This window comes from Bombus bifarius, unplaced genomic scaffold (assembly GCF_011952205.1).
Source record: "Bombus bifarius isolate JDL3187 unplaced genomic scaffold, Bbif_JDL3187 scf7180000008006, whole genome shotgun sequence".
NCBI lineage: Eukaryota > Metazoa > Arthropoda > Insecta > Hymenoptera > Apidae > Bombus > Bombus bifarius.
This window is the reverse complement of record NW_022884384.1, coordinates 1,522,880-1,546,165: the sequence shown is the minus strand read 5'-3', so window position 1 is coordinate 1,546,165 and position 23,286 is coordinate 1,522,880. Positions and strand designations below refer to the sequence as shown.

The window sequence follows — 23,286 nt, the reverse complement described above, 5'->3', positions numbered from 1 at the left end:
ATGTACATTTATGTAGAAATATATAGCGGCACACGAGCTAGAGGACAAGCCAAAACATGTTGCTGTTTTGCCTCGGAGTATCAACATCGTTAGGACATTCATAATGTAATAATAAATAAACTCCGGGCAAAAGAATCTCACCGCCACGTGCAACCGTCAAACGAAGACGAATTTGAATTTTCCGGTATTCCCTCGACCAGTATTAATAAAGCAGAAAAAAGAGGTCGAAAATATGGAATAAACATTTTTCGTTCGAGGCTTTGTTTTCGAGAAAATTGACTTTGAATTTTCGCTCGGTACGCGTGCACTTTATCGCGTCTCGTTATAACGGATCTCACTGTAGATCGTTGACTCGGTGGAAAAATAAAAAAAAAAAAAAAAATAAAAAAAAAATGTTTGTTCTATATTTTCGACTTCTTTTTTCGCGTAGAATCACCCCCATTCCGCTTGTACCACCAGTTACCAACCACCCTGTATTTATATTTACGCGAATAACAAGAATTTTTTATCAACTGATAAGATACAATATTAAAGCAACTATATGAATAAATAAATAGATTTATATTTGCGCTAACATTACGTACGTACCTAGCTACAACAAGTTGAATAGCTTAAAATAATTAAAATGCAAAAACGAATAAACAATGCTAGGCATAAAAATATAGAAAGTTTGCATATGAAAATTTAAATACCTGCTACATCCTCTTTTCATTTCAACGATTTATCCCATTTATCCAATCAGATGTATGCGCTATGTAATTTATGACTTACGATTTCAGTGATCCGTTAGTTAAAGTAATTCAATGACTAAGTAAAATCTTTATCATAGTTGGCTTTGATGAATATTCTCGACAGTAAAACATCATGACGGTAAGGATCGTTTGTTTGCGCGTGTGATATGCTCTCTTCATAGCAACGTTCGCCAATAAGGAACTCACCTTAATTATATCTAAATTTTTATCAAGATTAATTTTCATCGTCTTCATGAACAAATCCAGTGATTTCGCCGATTTATGTCCAATGAGATGCTACTTAAGAGGGCTAAATTATCGTTTCGAATATTCCGAACAATTCTAGTAAGGTAGATAAAGACATTCCTACGTATGTCACTTCACTTAACCGTGTGAAACTCGTGTCTTCGATTTCTTAATCATGTTCCGCGTATAATTTCTAACAAAAACAACGAGTAATTGATAAAAAGTCTGTTTATTTCATTTGTCGTAAAGATACGTATGATTTTGTAGAAAAGTTTCTGCGAGGTTGGAATTCACGTTTAACAGCTCCATCTACTGTCTGTGTCAGATTAGACAGGGGATCTGATATTTAACTTAGAATGTCTTTCTTTCTCTGTATTTTTATCGATGCTTTTTAATCGTTAATTAAATTGAACGACAGTTATTAATTTTACACTGCAGAAAAATGGTCGGTAGATCGAAAGATACGACGGTGTTCTAACAATTTGTTTATGAAATCATGACTGACGTATATCTTACGTACTTAGGGATAATTGTTAGGAAAAGAATTTAAGTAACAGACTTCTAGAAAACAGTGAAATGTACCAACGTAAAATCAATTAATTCGTACGATCTATGCATATGTAGAAACTTTGCATCGAGCAAAGGAGGAAAAGAAAAAGATATACCACCATGTCCAAAACTAGCCAGATTCGAAACGTGTCAGTTGGACCCCTGTATGCTGGATCCATGCAAACCAGAACCAACGGTTGTTATCATTGGTGCAGGAATGGCTGGACTTTCAGCGGCGCATCGGTTGGCGCAATGTGGCCTTCAAAATTTCACGATATTAGAGGCGACGGATAGGTATTTAAAATATATTAAATTAATATAATTGCGCGAGAGTATTATCAAACACCTATAATTGTTATCTAAAATACAATTTTGTCGAATAAAGACATACGAGTTGACGTATTTCCATAGTTTCTCGCAAACCCTTTATTAATTTCACTTTTTTTTATTTAGCAGTCAAACTCTGTAGCAAAAGATACTTTTACGCCTTCGAGATGTTTTTGATAGAAGCTTCGTTCAAATGATTAATTAACATTTTGAGATAAATCTCGAGTCACTGACTTCTAAATACCTCTGGATACTTGATTTTCATCGATACTTTTATTCGTCATTGAAAGAAACAAAAGATCAAAATTTGAAAGAAACGTTTAAAAACGAATTACTTGGTACCTATAACGAATCTTGTTTGTAGACCAGGAGGTCGAATTCATTCGTGTTGGTTGGGTGATGTGGTGGCCGAGATGGGTGCAACCTGGATCGAAGGAGGGTGCGTGGCGAATCCTGTATTCACGCTAGCTGCTCAAGAAGGTCTTCTGAAGCCACCGCTCTTCAGGCCTGATCCGAGTCGTGGTCTTTTTTGTACAAGCGATGGCCGCGCTATCGATCTTCCTGTCAGCATTACGGCTTATCATACGTTTCGGCAGATCGAGCAACAGGCGGCAACTCTTTTCTCTCTAGGTTGTGGCCGCACCCACGGAACGTTGCTGAATTTTATGGGCGTTCGAATTCAGCAGGAGCTGCACAATTTTCCGGAGGAGCAACGGTACAGTTGTCCAGGTCAACTGCAAACTTTATCAGCAGCGATGTAAAAGTAGTTGTGGTCTTTCAGTAATTATTAAACGTTATTTGCGATAGTAAATATTCGTTAAGAAATGAAAGTAACGTTCGGCACGCCATTTCATTAGAATATGTCGAATTAATTGCAAGCATCGACCTTTTAATTGCGAGCAATTCTTTCGACTCACGTACTCACTTGGCCGATTATTTCACGTTCATTTACGTTCGTATTTATACAAACGTGGCGCGCAAGATTCTCCAATTAATCAACGTTACGTTACATCACTGCGTTTTTAACGACACGATATCGTCGATCGTTCTGCTTCGGTACCATCGGTGATCTCGCGATTTCAGATATGACGCGGCCAGGGTGATGTACGGGATGACAAACTGCGTGAGATGTCGCTGCGGAGATGATCTGTCGCTGGTTTCTGCAGATCAGTTTGGAAGTTATATCGAGATACCTGGTGGTAACGTGAGAGTGCCCCTTGGATACGTCGGAGTGCTTGCACCTCTGTTACGAGATTTGCCGAGTTGCGCTCTCAAGTTGGTTGAAACAAACATTGTCATAAATGTCATTTTCGCAGGAGAAGTTTATTTCTTCGCTGTGAAAATTACTCCGTCGTAAAAATTTCGGGGGAAATACTATCTTGGATTATTTATTTCTGAAGATAAAATCCTTGTAAAAATACTTTATTTATCTGATTCTCGTTATTTTTATCACACGATTCCGCGTCTTGGTGTATTTTCATATTAAAAAATGTGACATTATTTTTGGAAATATTTATCGATCGATCGTTCCTAAATTTGATATCAAAACGCGTTAAGACAGGTTGCCGAAAATGTGATTGACAGAGCTCGAAATGCACTGAATTTCGAGCTCATTTTAATTGTTAATTTATTAGTCATTATTATTAGCGAGAGACGTCTATTTCAAAATTCATCTTATTAACTGTGAAACTCGATTTTCTTCGCGAATCTTCCGCAAGAGTGAAATTCGTAAACTCTCATCGTAAACATCTCTGTGACAAAATCTATTCATAACGTTTCCAGTACACAGATTAGTTTCTTTATAGTTCATTATTCACCCAAACTTACAAGTATTCGTTGATCAATATCAATTTACTGCTCTTATCAGAATACGTTGAATGCATTAAACTAGTCGTATAAAACCTATTTTATAGTTTTAAGATACACGAATGAACTTTTAAAGTCGATTTATTAGCAACGATATGATCGGTTGCTTCGCTGTTAAAAAGCTATACATTCTTCAAGATTAATATGTTGTTCATACTTGCAAAAATTTTACTATATTAATAGGCATTCACAAATATCACGCAATAAACGTAAACGCTGTACATTTTTCAAAAATCGAAACCATCTTCCAAAGTACTAACTAATATTATTAATATTATTGTCAAAAAATACTTGCAAGAATAACTTGCAATTTATCAATTTACTAATAGCATTATTAATCGGTAAACTACTGTGCAAGAGTGATACGTTTCGGGTACCGAACTTACGTTTGTATGAAATTTATTTTTATATCAGATACTGCAAGCCAGTGAGTTGCATTAGATGGGGCGCCATAAGCGATTCGTGTCCTCGAGCGGTGGTGAAGTGTTGCGATGGCGAAGAATTTCCAGCCGATTACGTGATCGTCACAGTGTCCCTTGGTGTCTTGAAGCATCAACACGATAAACTTTTCTGTCCAGCATTACCCGCGGAAAAAGTCGAAGCTATTTGCAAATTAGGATACGGATACGTAAATAAAATATTCCTGGAATATGCAAGGCCGTTCTGGGTTTGGAAGGAGGGAGGCATTAAACTGGCTTGGTCAGCTGATGAACTCGCTGACAGATGCGACTGGGTGAAAGGTACGCTAAGCTTGTTTTTCAACGTGCCACTGCCAAGTTGTTTGGAAACTTGACGAGAATGTTATTCGTTCATTGTGAAATTATGGTGAATCGAAAGCGAAACTTGAAACAGCAAAAAAATATACGATTAGTAAGTTTTACGTTTTCGACTATTATCTTTCGAATGAACTTGAATAAAGATGCAAATTATCCTTTGTAGTTTCAATTACTTTTCATAAATTTATAAAATCGCCGTATGCTTTAAAAAACATTCGGCGTATTTGCCGAATTCGTCGTACTTTGGCCAATCCAGCCAAGAAAGTAATATTATTTATCGGTATAAAAGTAGGAGAGAAATATTTCCCATCGAAATAATATCACCATAGTAATTTAGAATTTACTAATTTTAGTCAAATCTGTTTGTACCTTCATCGGTATCTTGCTTTTCAAGTATCTTTTCTATATAACCTATAAAATTCCATTCTTACTTTTTCTTCAATTTCAATTCAAATTGGCACTTGATTATTTCTAAGCCATTGGATAAACTACAGATTTATTATTATTATTATTTTAAATTTCTTTCTAAATAACCGATCGATGCTTTGATATATCTTAGGGATCTCAATAGTGGAAGAATTATCGACTTCGCAACACGTTTTGTGTGCGTGGGTTTGTGGCCGAGAGGCGGCAGATATGGAATTGTGCTCCGACGAAGAGGTCGTGGAGTCGATAACAAGAGTTCTTCGACAATTTACCGGTGATCCTACACTTCCCTATCCAGCAAATCTTCTCCGAAGCAAATGGTGCATGGATCAATACTTTGCTGGTTCATGTAGTTATATGGGGATGAACAGTACCGTTGGTTATCAATGTGATTTAGCTAGTCCATTGCCAGGTACGCGAACACGTAATTTCTAGTCGTGAATATTTTTTAAAGTTAATTCGTTCGAGAAACGTCTAAAGATTCCGAAATTATTCTCATTACGTTGAAATTAATTTAATTATAGCGGTTCTGACCACTATGAAGTCTGTTCTTATTTTGCACGCACGATGTATTTTTCCAACACTTACTTTACCGTTTTCTAGGTACCTGCGAGCCTATACCACCGATTCTTTTATTCGCTGGAGAAGCTACGATTCCAGGACATTACAGTACAGTACACGGCGCCAGATTGAGCGGAATTCGCGAAGCGGAAAGAATAATTCAATTAACGAAACGGTTCGGTGGTCCGCCAACGAAAACATCCGATAACAGCTGAGTTCGTATATAATTTCGTGCAAGTAAGAAGTTACCATAAATGGTATTCGTCATAGTAAACGTGCCCGTCTTCTGTCCAGGATGACACCGATCAACGCATTTCATTCAAATAAAATCTTTTATATTTGAAATTTGACGAAGCTAAGACATCGATGATTTTATATTATTTATGCAAAGCACGAAACGGAGAGTTGTGTTAAATTTTTTGAAAGATACGTTTAAACATTTTTCATTTGATAATTATATCTTTGGTTGTTGTAACGCATATTTCTGCTGTACCCTTATACCGCAAACTGTTAATCTTAATACAGAATATACGTTTTAGCATATTATTAAAATTAACGTTTCATTCACTTTCTTATAGTAAGATTTCAATTTTTCTGTCACAAGCACAGGAATACTGAATTCTTGTAACTTCTGCTACCCTGCTAGATCAGTGGAATCAAATGTTTTGCAATACAGTGCACTCTAATAAATATTACAATTCTTATATTAGCAAATGATCCTTGTCATTAATTATTTCTAATTATTTCTAATAGCCCTTTATCTTTGTCAATGATTTTATTTTACTGGCAATACTTGTCAGTTTATTATTCCGGTGGCAAATAATATTCGAGTGTCTCGAACATATCGAACATATCGTAAGAGTAAACGCAGAAGATTCATCTATGTACATGTAGATAGAATTAATTGTCATATAAATCGATGACAACATATAAAACAAGCATGCGAGACAACTATTGAGAAAGTCGTTTCTTGAAATAAATTGAAGAAGTCGAAGAACTTGGAGAAATTGAAGAAGGCGAGTTTGATTTTAGTAATTACATACATGTATAGTTTATTGAATCGGCATTGTTATAACGATGATATCTCGATAAATACTTTCAACATTTATGTATAGTATAGTACATTTATATATTTATTACAGTGAGTTGCGCGTCTCAAGAACGGAAATAAATGTTTGAAACAAACCTTTTACATATCGACGTAACAGGTACGTACGTACATATATTTTCTTTTATTACTTTCCGTTGGTCCCGTTTAACAGTAATTCGTGTTATCGCATCGAGAAAACGTTCTTATACTTCATGAGTGATAACAGTAATATTTACTTACATATATTCGTCTTTCAAAATTACGATTTATCCTTTTAATCACATTTATTCCTCAAATACAAACATTTTGCAGATTTTACTATGTATTTTGAAATATAAATCTGTGAACAAAAATTAGGCAGTTTTTGATTGCCGTTATTACTTTTACAACATCGATCTATCGCTTGTGGTTAAACGTGTATAAAAGTAAATCTTATTACGTGCGTTGTATCAACCAGTGCATATGGAAGTGTTCAAAACTTCTTTCCATTATTTTTAAGAACGTTTGCTCGCTCGATAGACCAAACAGTGTAAAGTAATTCTAGATCTATTTATTGTCCCAGTTGCAGCACTACATTATGTTCAGAATGCCATAATTATACTCGATGTTAGAACGAACATACAAATATCCGCAATCTAACGACGAACAATTAAAGTATAGCATACCTGAAATAAACTACAACGCTTAATTGTTAAACATAAATAAATAATGATCGTAATCGCTTAATAATTAATCCGTAATTATCTTCAAGAGATAAGTGTCGTGAAACAAATTGGTACGCCATTATATCTATTACAGTATTTACACACTAATTAATTAATACATTAAATCAATTCGAGTCGAAGTATATCAAATTTCATATCATTTAATACTATCCTCGTATGAGTGCAAAAATTAATACATTAATACAATTAATACAATAGGTGCAACCTGATAAAAATACATTTTGCTCCTATTGTATATGTTTCATAAATATTATGCATAATTGTTGAATAATATAGATGTAATACTTCTTGAGATATGCTTCTTGCATTTATGCTAGAAATTCTGTAACTAGTTTTGCAGTTGTAAAGAATAATATATATAAACTTATTGAACGTTCTATTAAATAATTCGAGTATAATTATAAAGTAGTTCGAGTACGATTATGGCAAGTAATTATCGGGGAATAGAGGTGATTTGCGTAGAAGAGACAAAGATATGTTACATAGATACGTACTGTATACTTATAACTATCGTATTGATAAATTATTTACAACGTAAATATAGTACATATAATTTAATAATTAGTAGATCATATGCAAGAGTAATATATATCAGATCGACAGGATAGAACACAAACGTATAATTTACACGTTCGTTTCAATAGCATAATCTTTAAATAATTTAATAAAATATAAAATTCTTTGTATATTTTATACAACTAAAATCAATATATTCCGATACATAAATATTCTTGCCTGATGTCTAATATACAGATCTACGATAATTACTTTACGTGACATTATCTGTCACGTACATGCTGGGACATGAAATTATGTTTGTAAATAAATTAAAGCATGTCTACGTAGTTGCATATTTTATACACTTGAAACATCTAACTCAATTTTCCATGACTTATTTGCTCAGGATATTTACCAAACATTTAATACACGCAACGTAGGCGTTTCGAACAGGAAATAATGACAAAATTTGTTAAAATATTTGAATTACTTGAAAAATATTAATATCATAAAGGAAGATCTTACTTTCCACATTCATAATATTCACAAAACATTCTTCAGATGCAGATAAATCGAAGAACATTGAATCGTAGAACATTGAACTGTTTTCTTTATCAACGAGGTAAAGGTGATCGTGATAATATTATTTCCTTTAAGGAATCAATCAACGTCGATAAGGTGAGCACGACTTAAATTCAACAACGTGCGGAATAATTCCTATTTTATATTGCACTCGGTGTCAACGATCAAATTCTGTTGATCGTTTACTATCAAATGTTATAATTCCTAAGTAATTACACGCTTTAACTTAATACAGTAACTTTAACTTGATGTAACTTTGTAGCGGCACATGAGTTACAGGACAATTTCAACCATGTTATTGTTTTGCCTCGGAGTATCAACATCGTTAGGACACACATAATGTAATAATAAATAAACTCCGCGCAAAACAATGTCGCCAGTCAATGTCGCGCCAAACAAGTGAGTCAGTCGTACGAATCAATATCAATTACCAGTTACTAGCCTTGACTGTTTCAATATCTCGTACCCTCGTCATCTAAACCAAACGACTAATGATCCTCCACACACACTTTAACTTGATACAATAACTTTAACTTCATACAACTTAATACAATCGCCGATGAAAACCAACAAGAAATAAGTTTTGCGAACTAGAATGTTTTAAATTACGTTAAGATATTTACTAGGCTTTTTTTAAATACTTGGCAGAAGTTCTGAATGTAACAGATATATTTGCAAGACGCTCCGGTGCCAGCAATTGCGTAACGCGTTGCTAAAGGTACATACGTATGTATACAGTGTCTTGCTGCTTGAAGAAAGCGATCTAATGGGCCTACACAACGCTATTGCTAAGGTATGCGTTCGAAAACTGGTACAAGGCGACATTTAATATTGCGCTTACAGCAAATTATGCGTTCACTGACGTGAAACGACAGTCGAATAACGATCTTTGGCGTGTTTCTTATATGGGACTTGTCTAATATATTTCGAGGTTATTAATATTATTGAAGGGGGCCTGTGTGTGTGAGTGCATGTGCGTGTAACGGCTTTGGCCGTCGGCAAGTCTTTACCGTGGCAAGAGAGCAAGAGAAAAAAATATCTGAGTCGACTTAGGCTCGGTGCAGACGACCGATTTGCGGGAAATCGAAGTTTAGAAAATTGTATACATCAATTCAGAATTTCTTCTTACGCTCATCTTATATTCCAGATTTATGCTCCTATCTTTTTATTCGTCTGTATTTTTGCGCTTTTATATCTTTACACATTTACCTTTGTATATTTATATTTCTATAAGCCCAAGAAATTCCGACTTTCCTAGCACCGATAACTTTATGAAACCATTGAACACGTATTCCGTTGCTTAAGAAATTCCGTCTCCAACAACATACGTATGTATTCTTCTTTCGTAAAACCGAAGAATTCCATTTCTCAGTCGTTCGAACAGTCCCGCAACTGTGTCGCGTGGTAAAATGTCTGCTCCGAGTCTAAATCTCGACGAGGAAGTTTCACTGTAGCGTGTAACTATCGTTACGTCGCGTCATTGTGCCGATCTGCGACAAACAGATGGATCGGCAAAATAGAGAATCGAGAAGTAAGAATCGAATCGCCGAAAGGAGAAAAACCGTGCGCGGAAGGTTTAACAGTCGTTCAGCGATAAAAACGTAAGCGAATACTGAGCTGTGTAACCGATCGTGTTAATTGATTAAAGATATGAAGGAAATATTTCCATCATTATCATACGAATATATTATGCTAATGATCTTACTTCAATTTCTATCTGATTCGTCATTTGTAAAAGTTTAGCAATTATACGTGGAGTCGCGAAATACGTTAAACAAATCCCTGTTTCTCGATTATGCATTCGTTCTTCCAAGATCGCTAACACGAAAAACGATTAAAAGCTAGGATTGATTGCAGGTTGCAGGTGTCAAGGACCGACAACCACGAGCTATCTGAGCCCGCCATCACTTAGAAACCGATTGTTCCTCGAGAACCTCGTCTGCTCTCAGCTTTATCTCTTTCCAAGAGTTTTGAATATCTTTGCTTTCGCTGTACCGCGAGCAAACTGCGAACCGTAGGAAGTACATGTCGTTTATCTTGGATGGCACTAAATGAATGTTTCCGGCGCCGTTGATCTTTTTCAATAAGGTCTCGTTTATGTCATTCGATCCCTGCGAATGATATCACATGTCGTTACAATGGTATATTTTACTTTTGAATATTTAATCGAGATTCTTTCGTTTGGTTCTTTTGCTTCGCAATGAAAATCTGGGGATTGTTACTGGCTTTTGTCGTTAATCAGAAAATTGTGTTTCGAAATGATTTCTAAGACGATATTGTGTGTTGATAAAATAGAGATAAAATTATTTTACGACATTAGACAATTTAATCGTGATACTAATAATATTTAAAATAAACCCAGATACGTATCCCTGATTTTCATTTTTACGATGTCCTTTTGGAATAATGGCGTTTTCCTATATTTAAGGAGTTTAAATTGCATTTTTGTTGCATATTATTCGTTTACTACTCTAATTAAAAGAACAACGATGAATCTGATGTGTATCATGTAGATAGAAACAACGTCGTATAATCGTGAACCGTAATAATTATCTGCCTATGATAGGTGTATCAGGATTAAATGTGACATTCGATAAAAATAGTACGATGGAAAGACTGCTCTTACCTTTAATCGGAAACAGACAAGTCCTAATATCACTTCGGCGACAATTTCGAATCGTGGATCCGAAAGAACCAGCGCTTCGAATTCATGAGCCTGGGCAACGTGGTTTCTGATATATCGTTGAAGATTTTCGACGCCATAAATCCTCAGCACGAACCAGAGTTTCAACGCTCTGAATCTTCGTCCCAATGGAATCTGCCAATGCTGTATAAAAGGTAAAATATTAATCTTCAAATATTAATAAATTCATTCTTCTTACAAAAATGAACGACGATTCTCAAATTTGATAAATATAGAAACGAGATACAATGTCAAGTCTTCTACTGTTGTTATATGACAATTTTATAATAGTATTTTTTCCTACGTATGTGTGAAGAAACTTGCTGAAAATGACAACGTGAGTTCGTGCTCGCCATCTATATGCGGATGCGTTAGTTATAAGAAATAGTAACTAGAAGATAATCCTAGTTACAATCGATAGATTTAATCGATAGGCTTAAGATGCTTTTTTGTTTTTATCCCTAGTTTTTCTAAGGTTATTTCGGCTCACAACGGTGTGATAGATTTATCCATTCAATAAAATAATAATTATCGTGATCCTACCTCTGAGTATAGAAATAACAACAAAACTTCTTACTTGCCTCCGTAATATTCGATAGATAATGATCTCTTATACGAACGAAAAAAGTTGTAGTTATCATTAACGAACTATCTTACCCTATAGTCAGGAGCAGAACCTTGCATATCGTGCTTTAGATACAGAGGATCCACATTGAAAGCATTGATAACGTATGTCGGATCCTTTAACCACATTGTCGAACAATCAAAATTTACCAACATCCATTTGTGTGGATTGAAATTGAAGGAATCTGCCAATTCGGTGCCTTTCATTAAATATCGGAATTCCGGGCAAATAAACGCTGAACCTAACGAAGAAAATAGTTCAGGTAATAAATTCTAGCCTCGTAATATTTATTAGATATATTATATGTGTAATTGTTTAAAATACCAGCATAAGCTGCATCAACATGTAGCCAAACATTCTCACGATTTGCGACCACACCCATTTCATCGACACGATCGAATGCACAAGAGCAAGTGGTTCCCAAAGTGGCGACAGCCTGTAAAATAAAAATGAAACGAAAGTCGATTTTATTCGATCAGTATAAATTTTATATTCGTTAATGAGACCTTTAGTTGAAGTTTCAAAGTGTTAAACATTCAATAATTTGTCACAAATGTTTGAACTGGAATAAAATATTTTATCTTATGATTACAGGAATCGTTTCGTTATTGCTAGGGAGAATGTACATAATATGTGTCTGGAAAAGCTGCGCTAGTATCGTATGCGTGCGAATTCGCATACGAATACAATGAACTTACGTAGAATGGAATCAGTCCTTGTTCTTTATCCTTGCGAATGGCCTCTGCCAGTGTCTCACCGCGAAGTTTATATTTCGAATCGGCTTCTAGCAATCGGAACTTTACGCCTCCGAGAAGACCGGCTCGTTCTACAGAGCTGTGAGCTTGACCTGAGCAACAAATTAATAACTGCGATAGAATACACTATCTTCATCTGCAATAAATCTAGTTATTTACTTCGTATCTAGTTTTATAACTAATTCATCGAAGGAAGCAAATATAAAGAAAGAAACAAGGAATTTGATAAATCGTCGAATGGAATGCTAAATTCTGTACAATTCCCACTCGAATTATTCTCTACTTATTATTTCCAAGTTTATTGTTAAACTGCGAGACGTTTCTCTCTCTTTCTATTGTTTCAACACCGAATCAATGCATCCATCATTTTTTTTTAATTATTCCATCTGAATACAAACAATCCAAGCGTGATTGCCACTCAAACGTTAATCCATTAGCCGAACAAAATATGCTTTAAACTTTCCAAAACAAAAGCCCTTTGCAATTTTTAATCTCGACGGTACAATAACCAATAACGACTACTTTGATCGAAGCGAATATCAATGTAAAAAGAAAAAGCATTACTACAAAAGAATGGCAATCCCATGGGATATTCGTGATATTTCTTTTTCTTCTCTGTTCACGTCATCGATGCGTAGAATAACTTAGAACGGAGAACAATTAGCGAACGCCTTTTACGAAACTTTCTACGTGCTTTCTACGTGATTCGACGTGCTAACAAAGAGACGCAGTAACAGGAGCACAGAACAGCGAAGGCGGTTAGACGTGGGTGGCAAAGGGTGGCACAGGGTTGAAGTAACTCGAGTGGTTATTACGCGTTGCTATGGTGACAAAGTGCTGGCTGATGAAGTGCCGCAACCCCGTACTCGGCTTGTCATCCCATCCCCGGCTCTCGTGCCTTTGTCAAATATTAAAGAGCACCGGCCAACGTCATCGTTAATCTTGTTTACAGGAAATCACGATAGTGCGCGACCTCGAATTTTTATCCGGCTAATCGATGATCTAATTCCTTCGATATTATCCATCTATATTTTTCGAATATTTGACAAAAGCGTGGAATATTGACTTCACCTTTCGGAAAGGTAGAAAATTTATTTACGTGAAATTGATCGAAGTTGTTAAAGAATGGCTTCGAAAGTTCGTACCTTTGCCAGACGAGACATTAAGAATATTAAGATTAAAAGAATACGATTCTGTCATCGAAATTGATATTTTCAGCAATTTAAGCAATCTTTGTAGCAAGATAAATAAAGGATTTTTTTTTAAATATATTTTACTCCGGTACGGGTGTAAAGTTTAATTATTTCATAAATAAGATTGGTACGTGTTAGATTAATGTCTTAACCGATACTTCTGCCAGCATCAAATAGTTTGAAACGATTACTTACAGGAACTATAAGCGACTAGTTTTTCTACAATTTGGTTATCCGTCCAGTCAGGATGTTGTTCCTTGACCTGCCTTATTTTTCTAGCCTTGGCGCCGAGAAGTGCGACTAAAGTAGCTTCGCTCGCGGTTCCCTATAATGCGAAGTTGATCATTAACTACTATTTACGAGCTGTCAATTATGCCTGAGCTACTCGTGAAGTGTCGATCGATTTCGTCGAGACGACGCGACGAAGCTTAAGATTCTTGATAAGCAGCCCAACGGATGAGCAACAGGTGAATTTAACACAGGGCATTTACGTTAATTGATAATTCTTTAGGCGTAATATTCCGCAAAATTGTGTCATATACAAAATAAAGACATCCAAGTCTCCTGACTCACCAAATTTATTATCTAGATTTTGAAAAGAATCTTGAAAGATTAAAAGTACTTATAGAGTTTCATAATACGATGATAAACACATTAATTTCGCGATTTAAATCACTAAATTATCAATAGATATTTATGCGTTCGAAGGTGAAAGTTTCAAACGTACGAAATATCTAAAATATGCTACTGATTACGATATCTAGCGTGTGAAATAAATTTCTGTTTAGCTCTCACTTTCTCATCTCTGTTCATAGAAATATAAATTTGTATAAACATCCTTATCTTAGGAATGCCAGTTATTTCACTAAACGAGTTTTTTGGATAAATTTACCTGAATGACACCACCACCCTTTCCACCGCTGCAGGCTAAAAATTCTTTGGGCAGATCTAACATTTTTCCTAGCCAATCCAACATTATTACCTCCAACTCGGTACAAGCAGGACTTGCAATCTGCGACAGAGAGGTTTGTTGCATTTGAATAAACACCAGAAATTTTCTTTTTTCCATTCGAATTTCGATTAAATGAAACGTGGAAATAAAAACGATCAGAAAGGTAAATAAGAATTGAAACATTTTTCAATTAAACGTCGACCCTTACCCAAGTGAACCCGATGCATGCGATAGCACCGCTAAGCATGTCAGCAACGATCGCTGGATACGATTGGGCTGTAGGAAAATACGCGTGAAATTTCGGGCTATGCCAGTGTGTAACCTGGACGAACAAATTTTCTGCGTCAATAAAAATTTATACCAAAATTATCTAGTATTTGGGAATTAATATTATTGCGATATTCTACGCTATAGTTTTGTATCATTTGCAAAGCGAACAATGATACATTATATGATTATATGTAAAAAATATCGTTTATCATATTACAGTTTGTACTTACTCCTGGCATTATCACTTTTTCGATATCTGCCATAACGTCTTTCCAACTTTCTGGCCTTTGCGGCGCCTCGGAAGGCAAAAGGGGTTTCATGTAACCTGGTTCTACCGTCGGAAGCACTCGCCTATAAATTTTACTTTATTTACAAGCGCAAAGGAGAAGCTTCTAAGCTTAAATAGATCTCGATTAAGCGTCATTATCTCTAATGAAAACTATAATACACCGTGATTAGTTGAACTGAAATAAATAGTATTTGTATTTTGTTTTGTTTAAAATAACTGCAGTTAAAAAATATATAATCGATATCTTTCTTTTATATATCCCTCGGATAAACCAGATTATCATAAATTAGAATCGAAGAAATTTAAATTCAGAAAAAAATTGTACGCAGAGTATAAAATTACAGAAGGAATAATCGATTCTGATTAATTTGCAGCTAAAAAAAGCAACGTTATTACAAAAGATTATCTTACGTTACTAATCAGCGAAATCAAGGCAAGTATGGTTTAAAAAAGAAATAAGGACGACGAAGCAGGATACGAAAATGAGCAAAGAAATCACCTGTCCCTGATATTTTCCAGGTAATTAGTGATATATTCTGCCATTTCCTTGGCGAACTCCTTGAACGCGTCGGGATCCATTTCCTGTACCCTGTAATGTTTCAACATTTTGCTAGTTAGTATAAACAAACCTTTATGTTGCATCAGGAACTACTTTTTAAAATCGGTGCGGATCTCTGAGTTGCCAGGTTGCAACGGTTGACAGCTCTGTACATGCGATACGATAAGTGGCAATTGGCATGACTAGCCTTCTCAATGTGGGTCTTTAGAATCGAGACAATGGAAGACAGTGACACGTGTTTCGTCGCAGGATGGTAAGAAAGAGAGGAAGAGATTTGATCTGTTCATAATAATCAACGTGAACGGGGACAACTTGACTCGCAAAGGAATAATGACCATGAGTCATTTTCGTGAGGCAAGTTCCGTTCGATTCCTTTCCCCTTTGCAACTCACTGTACACTGTTTTGTATCACAGGGCCCGATCCTACAATATGTTTTTCACTAGCTGTTTTCGTAATATAGTATTTTTCGAGACAGTGCAATATCGAAATTACAAGATTCTGTCTTTGCTATCTCGTAATTTATGTTGCTATAAAATATACATATGTAGAAGGTGTAAACTACTTACAATGCAATGTCAATAATACTTAGGATGATCTTTCATGCTCCATGATACGTTCGACATAATGAAAATCGCAGATTTAAACGCGATACCGATCTCCGAGGAAATAAAAAAGGCTAAGTAGTAACGATAAAACGTGATCATCGTCGCAATACTACAGCCCAGAGACTTGACTCATTTGATCAACCTGCAAGACTATTTCTACTCCGTATTTTTCCTGGTTATCTATAAATTCTTCACGATTTCCATAAAAGACACATAATGCTATTACGTTTATGCAATTATCTGTCTCCAGTGAGATAATTGTCTACGTGCTACTGTCATATATTATCGTTAAATCAATTTATCGAATGTCTACTTCGAGACAAGTTATAAAGACTCGAAGATGATATATATATAAAAGGTATAATGCAATGGAATGATTACTTAACGATATAAATAAGAAATATCAGTATATTTCTGGAATGTTATTACTCATACTTTCGCTACAAGGTAGTTGTAAAAATCTTGCGATAGACATATAATTTGAAAAAATGTTTTAATCAACGAATAGGAAGTATTTTTGCTTCAAACTTTCAGAATGATCATTCCTGACTGTATTTTCCAATTTTAATATGATGCTATAATAATAATAATAATCGAATAGCAGGCAATAATAATCATAACGCAAATTTTACCTATATATATGTCATAATGTTCGTTCTATTCTAATGCTTGTTTCCAAATTAGTGTAACGCGCAATCAACAATTTTCCTTAACGTCTAGATTTCGACGAATCGTAATTGAAATTAATAATCCACGGCATACGAATGATGGAACTGATCGAGATTTTATTGGGAATTCTTGAAGGATAAGGAACCAGGAATCCCCTGGGTATTTCCCTGTTCGGCTGTGACGTCAAGAGGTTCACGCATCGTCTTTTGCATGTTAAACCGAGAAATTGTATCCTTGTTCGATTGTACTTTACAATTATAACCTTATATACGTGATAATTTTCTTTTTAAATTTAAAGTTTGATCACGAGAGAAAATGAAAAAGACAGATCGGTTTTATTTAATTATTGCCTAGATTTATAAATCAGCTGACACTCTGAAACATTTCGTACCTTTATAATATTTGGTTTAGATCAACCATGACCGATTATGGTTTCTTCAATTCCCGCGGTCGGACAAGGTCGTTGTTATTATATTCTTGTACAGAAAACAAGCTTTTACTTCTTCTTACAAGTTGCCTAACGAGAATTACCCAACTCTTCCACCTTCCAATCTCTAATTTTAATTCCAATCTCAATTTACACTGTTCAGGTGAAAGTCAACGGTTTGGTAACGACGGGACGTTTTGGATAGATTTAAATTCATAAATTTTTATTAATATGCACACTCCACACAAGTCGAAAAACTGAAAATGGAATTGAAATTCGCATGTTTTCAATGCAGATGCCATTTAAAACAAGAAATTCTTCGATATTTAGCACGTATATTTTTCGGAGTAAACTTAAAGCGTCATTGACTTTAAAGCGATTTTAAGAAAGTTTAAAAAATTCAATTATTGCCATTCGTAATCTAGTTAACGACGAATAATTAAAATTACACTTCACGGCTTGTATCTCAGGATGTCAAGAAGCATACAAGAGTTTGGTATCTGTCACTTAATTGACTCGTTAAATTAATTACAAACGTAAAGAATTGCAGAAAATGTTTTATTGTGGATCTTTTTCGTTCTACCATGTTCACAAGGAGAAATCCACTGATGTTGTCAATCTTTACGCAACGATCTCAAATAGCGTAAATTCTTTTACATTCTATGGTGCAATGCTCCACTGTATTGTTTTATATTTTCTTGTAGAAGAATAGAATCTTATGAATTTTAACGAACTGACTGTGATATAGTGCAGTCAGGAAAAAATATCTTACAAACGTTCAAAAAAGTTCGTTAAAAGAATCAATAGTTTGTTAGATCATAGATATTAGAAAATATGTACAGCAAAATTCCTATTGAAATGGTTTCTTCTTGAATGCTGCAAATGATAATGTTGTGAAATTTCTTAAAAGATACGAACCAGTACTATAATAGGCTTGAAATAAACAATGTTACGAAACGAACAACTACATTGTCAAAGTTGAAACATAACAAATTTGAAAAAAATATGAGCCATTCAGAATAAAGAGATAATGGCAAGTTCAATAACTTGTCGTGTACGTAAACAGATGCGGTAACGCGCGTTTGATGATAAATTATCCAAGAATATAGTAGCTTGCAAATGATGTAGTAATTGATTTCACGTGATTTCCACTTCTGTCACTATTTTCATTTTTATTTAAATTTAAAAAATGTTCTCTATTATTTTCAACATTTTCAATTTTTGACACATCTAGTTTTGACTACTTGAATAAATCTATAGTGTACACTGGCATGAAAACCAAAATCGAACCTTTTAAATGAAAGTTTTTTTAAATTATCGTTTATATCGATCATAATAAATACGTGTTTAAAAAAAAATCATTGTTCGAATATTTTTTAAATGTTGGCTGCAAAATAACATGTTAGTCCATTCTAAACGATTTTTACAAGATTTCGAAAATATGATCGTCAATCTCTCACGAAGTTGACGGTAGATATAGAACAACTTTTACGAGTTTTAGCAACGTGATTCTATTTCGTAATATTTCTTATTTCGGGACGATTAGCGTCTGTTAAAAAGTTGCCTCGCGAAGAAAATCGTGTTATCTCAGTAACAACCGACGATTCTTCAAATTGCTCACGGCAAATTAAGACATACTTTAACATTGTACGTGGCATTCTTGACATTTAATGGCGAACGAGACTATTTTAATTGCACTGTTTACGTACATGCTAATAATTGTAATCAATCGTGTATTAATAATATTTGCTTCAGTAAGAATTCTGTTGCACTGCATAATAATTTTTTCTAAGCACAATCAATTTACATATATATACTATTTACATCAAAATGATTTCTTATCTATCTCTCTATAAATATCAAAGTAAACGATTCAATGTTGCATATTTTACACTGAATATTATAATTAGTTGGCTAGTCGTAATAAAGTTGAACGTGTTGACTTGAATTTCTGCTTTCATCCTGTTTACAAGAAAGTATCAAATGATATTTCCAATATATCGATTTAAATTGCTGCTCTTACTTTTCACCAGAGATTTAATTGTTCTATGGAACGTAAAAATAATTACAGCATTGAAAATTATCGCGTAAAAATCTTCTAATCCATCTTTCTTCCTTTCGCTTCGAATCTAAAACACCTCTCCTCCCCTCGAAACAAATAACGCGACTGCGAATGTTTATCCATTTATGTAGCAATTGTATCCTTCAAATGTACAGAAACACAAAGAATATCCACTCGTTGCAACATTATTGCAAGTTATAACGACAATCGATAATAATCCGGATAAATTACTCATAGCAAAATTAATAACAAATTATATTACAATATGGATAACGCTAATGAAAAAACTGAAACGTATCTTCATGTACTCTTCGGTTCTATGCATACGAACATAAATTTCCAACATTCACAGTCTACGAATACTAATAAAAATCAAAGGGCAATATACCAGGCTGAGACGTGATTGCGGTACGGGCACTTGACAGTTGACTATCCACGTGGATTCGGTTCGCGTCGAGTCAGGGGAAATCCGCGAGCTCGTTCGAGCAGCTGCACGGTCCACGAATGTTCGGATGAAATTGCCGTCTGCCGACTACGTCGTGTTGCTTTATGTACCACCCCACCAAGTACTCGCGCCGCTTGTCGGTTCCTTTCGACTGATCGCGATTACCAGCTGCGCAGGTAGATCCGCGTACTTCGTCCCTGAATTGGCGATTCGATCGATCCGGACACCAAGCCGGGGATCGATAAGTCAAGTCTACCTAGTTTGATTAGAGTTGGTGCGGCGATACGCGAAGTCAGGATTAACAACTTCGTTAATTGTTCGATGCCAGTCGAGTGATTTCTGACCGGGCCATTGTAACTGATGATTGCCGGTTGGATTGCTTCAGGATGTTGCAGTAGTTTGTTACAATTTAATCGAACATCTCGTTCGTAATCGTATAATCATACTTTTCGAAGATTGAAATTATTTTATTAAGCATTCGCCGGGGATTTCGTCGACGGAGAGTGGGATTTTCTGCGATGAGTTTTATCGGACTGACAATGAGTTTTGTACGTGAAGTGATCATCGTTGCCGTACACGTTTATTGGTTTAGTGCAAGGTTAATTTTAGAAAGCGAAGATTCGTTAGGTGGAATATTTTATTATTGGTTTTTATGTTCCATTAATCGACGCGATGGCTCTCATTAATTTTCTTATTGTCTCGACATACGTTTGTCGCTAAATCGTAGTTTGGTGTTTTGGAAAAGTTACGTGTGTAATACCGAACCACATAAAAAGATAATTTTGGTAATATGGCACTGACTCGTAGTACATTATGACATTTTTAAATTTTCTTTCCTCAAAGATCTTCGTTCGTTTTTATCACACTGATACGGATATACTAAGTTTCCTTGTAATTTGCCTATCCTTTCATGGACCGTTTAAAATTCTTATTTGTCTAATTTTCACGAATATATTTATTAAAAATAGCTTATTAAAAATATCTTACTTTCAGTTCGTTCAAAAACAGAACACATACTTAGAGATTCTCACTTTAAATACCAAACTCTATAAAATTGAATCATCAAATTTTTTAAGTATTTATAGTTCATGTACTTCCCTTTACACGCGAGTTTTCGAAAAGACGATCAAAGATCAGAACTAAAGCTGAACGAAATACATAGAACGACAAGGTATCTTAGTACGACCTAATAGCATAATAACGTTTTGAAACTCAAAGGTAGCTGTACCGAGGCGAATTATAACTTGATTTCAAGTTCGAAATCAAGGCGCCATTCAGACAGGAAAATTGAATTAATACTTTCAAAGTCGGCGCTGTTTCGTTGAAACGGATATCTTGTAAAATTGTGTCGCAACGTGATTTTTAGTTTTCCTCGATATGCGACAGTTATTTATTCGTAGCAGTTTCAACTTTTACGATACCTGTATCCTACGTGAAATTATATTTTATATTATCTATTAAAACTGTTCAATTAGATTGCGAAAAGCCACGCCTAAAAGGAATTAATTAAAACGATGATTTAATAGATGAATATGTAATATAAAATGTGGAAGCTGCGGTATAATGAACACATGATTTGACACTCAAGTAAAAAAGCAAGATTATTAATGAAAAATCTGCAAATTGATATTTGAACACAGCCGTAATAAATCTAACAGCTAATTATGTAATGTCAAATATCAAAGCGTCCAAAAATAATAATTATCAAAATATTAATTGTAAGCTAATGATATATATATATATAGGTGCATAAAGATACGATTTTTAAGTGTTACATATATACAAAAATTTCTTGAATTCCTCCTTCTCTCGCAATGAAATTTATGCCAGAAAAACTTTTGCGACCAAATCAAATATAAAAATTACTTAAATTTTCCTATTTTAATCCAGTCATGATTTTCTTCGCATATTTCTTTAAAATTAATTACAGAATTAAATCAATTCATAACGAATTCACGATCAACCTAAGACAAAATTATTTTAGAGCTACTCTTGACCCAGATTGTGTAAGACGTAAAATGTGTCGACGATCAACAAGTTGTCCGAATAGGAGAAAACCTGTAGCTTCAGAATGTACATTGGATCGAGTAGCTGCTTGTCAACGAACTGTTTCCCCGAATTAGGATAATTACTAGTATCTTTCATCAAACCAGGACGTTAATGAAACAGAGGTAGCTGGTTAATTTTAAAACTACGTCAATGGCATATACGGAATCGTGTCTCGTTCACTTCCACTTCTACTTCCACTGCTTTTCCCTTCCACGTATCGCGCAAAAATGTCCTCTGGAATTTCACACGAAACAGCATTGACTCATTCAGATGGAAACGGAAAATCCGAGATAAAGCGCTCGCGCCACTCCAACATCCTGATGCACGTACGTATGTGTTGTGAATTACGTTCTTGACTCGATATCTGGGATATTCCGGAGGTTTTACAATATTTGTGTTTAGATTTCTGTTGAATCGAGGAAAAGGTATTCCGTTATCAACCCGTATGTTTTATGGTCCGAAAATTTCATTGAAAATTGACGATGAATGAAAATCTAAGAAATTTAAATTTTCCTCCAATTTATTACACAATGGTTTCTAATTTATTACTTTCGTATTATTTTATTGTATTGTTATATTTTATATATTATTTTATTTTAACCATTACGATTCGTTGCACTTTATGTAATAATTTCGGAGCGCCTTTAAAAATATCTATTTATTATATACTTCATCTTCATTTATTGTTACTTACTTCGATATACTGCAGTTTACATAATAACTACCAAGCATACGTGATAGAGTCTGAGTCATCCTACGATAATATCAATAACATTGAGAAATTCTTCGACAGTATAGAAGCATACCTAACTGCTTGGATGGTTATAGCCTATGGTACTGCGTTACAGATCTACTTTCACATCGAGACCTTGTATTAAAACCTACCTAAGTGTATTGCTAATGTCGTTTCATGAAAATAGCAATTTATCAATAATAGCTTGATCGTTGATTAAGACGTTGAGAGAACGAAAATAAGAAATAATTAGCGAAACTGTTACGCTACGCGTGTAGCTTGACAATGTATGTAAGTTTTATTTTATATACGTATTTTGAACGTATATATTCAGAATTAGCGTTTAGTATCTCTTAGTATTATTATTTATAACATTAATATTGATAATTGTATTATTCCGTATGTGTAATTAAATATATATTTGATCAGAAGATTTCATGTTTTTTTTTATTTCTTTTTGATTTTTTTTTAAATTTATGCATAATAACTCGTATTTCGTTAATTATTTAATATCCACGCTTCCAGAAATGAATAGGTCAAAGGGTGAATTTATTTCTACTTCTCAGCAGAAACTTGCATCAGTCTTATAACA

The 23,286-nt window shown here is 34.6% G+C and overlaps 2 protein-coding genes across 2 annotated transcripts; one reads left to right on the top strand and one right to left on the bottom strand.

The window, feature by feature from the left end:
• The first annotated feature begins 718 nt into the window (after window positions 1-718).
• Window positions 719-6,028, top strand: LOC117206422 (peroxisomal N(1)-acetyl-spermine/spermidine oxidase-like). Its single transcript, XM_033445753.1, has 7 exons — window positions 719-1,081; window positions 1,602-1,820; window positions 2,218-2,568; window positions 2,937-3,128; window positions 4,134-4,459; window positions 5,055-5,333; window positions 5,525-6,028. Exons 1-7 carry the CDS (start codon window positions 1,014-1,016, stop codon window positions 5,695-5,697), a joined length of 1,608 nt encoding a protein of 535 aa, XP_033301644.1. The 5' UTR covers window positions 719-1,013; the 3' UTR covers window positions 5,698-6,028.
• A 557-nt stretch (window positions 6,029-6,585) lies between these two features.
• Window positions 6,586-19,991, bottom strand: LOC117206336 (aromatic-L-amino-acid decarboxylase). The gene is made up of 11 exons (XM_033445581.1): window positions 19,856-19,991; window positions 15,644-15,733; window positions 15,086-15,206; window positions 14,794-14,907; window positions 14,526-14,645; window positions 13,829-13,958; window positions 12,384-12,532; window positions 12,010-12,121; window positions 11,718-11,926; window positions 11,004-11,204; window positions 6,586-10,488 (listed from the first exon to the last, which is right to left on the bottom strand). The coding sequence occupies exons 2-11, from the start codon at window positions 15,721-15,723 to the stop codon at window positions 10,282-10,284; spliced, it is 1,443 nt and encodes a 480-aa protein (XP_033301472.1). The 5' UTR covers window positions 15,724-15,733; window positions 19,856-19,991; the 3' UTR covers window positions 6,586-10,281.
• Between the last annotated feature and the right edge of the window lie 3,295 nt (window positions 19,992-23,286).

What these genes read in the sequence shown, in the direction of transcription:
- LOC117206422 (XM_033445753.1), top strand. Translation starts at nt 1,014, where the DNA reads ATGTCCAATGAGATGCTACTTAAGAGGGCTAAATTATCGTTTCGAATA. An exon ending in ATATTAGAGGCGACGGATAG is followed by an intron (nt 1,821 to 2,217) that starts GTATTTAAAATA and finishes TCTTGTTTGTAG; the next exon opens with ACCAGGAGGTCGAATTCATT. An exon ending in TTGCCGAGTTGCGCTCTCAA is followed by an intron (nt 3,129 to 4,133) that starts GTTGGTTGAAAC and finishes TTTTTATATCAG; the next exon opens with ATACTGCAAGCCAGTGAGTT.
- LOC117206336 (XM_033445581.1), bottom strand. Translation starts at nt 15,723, where the DNA reads ATGGATCCCGACGCGTTCAAGGAGTTCGCCAAGGAAATGGCAGAATAT. An exon ending in AAGGACTGATTCCATTCTAC is followed by an intron (nt 12,122 to 12,383) that starts GTAAGTTCATTG and finishes TTTATTTTACAG; the next exon opens with GCTGTCGCCACTTTGGGAAC. An exon ending in GTTCTGCTCCTGACTATAGG is followed by an intron (nt 11,205 to 11,717) that starts GTAAGATAGTTC and finishes CCTTTTATACAG; the next exon opens with CATTGGCAGATTCCATTGGG.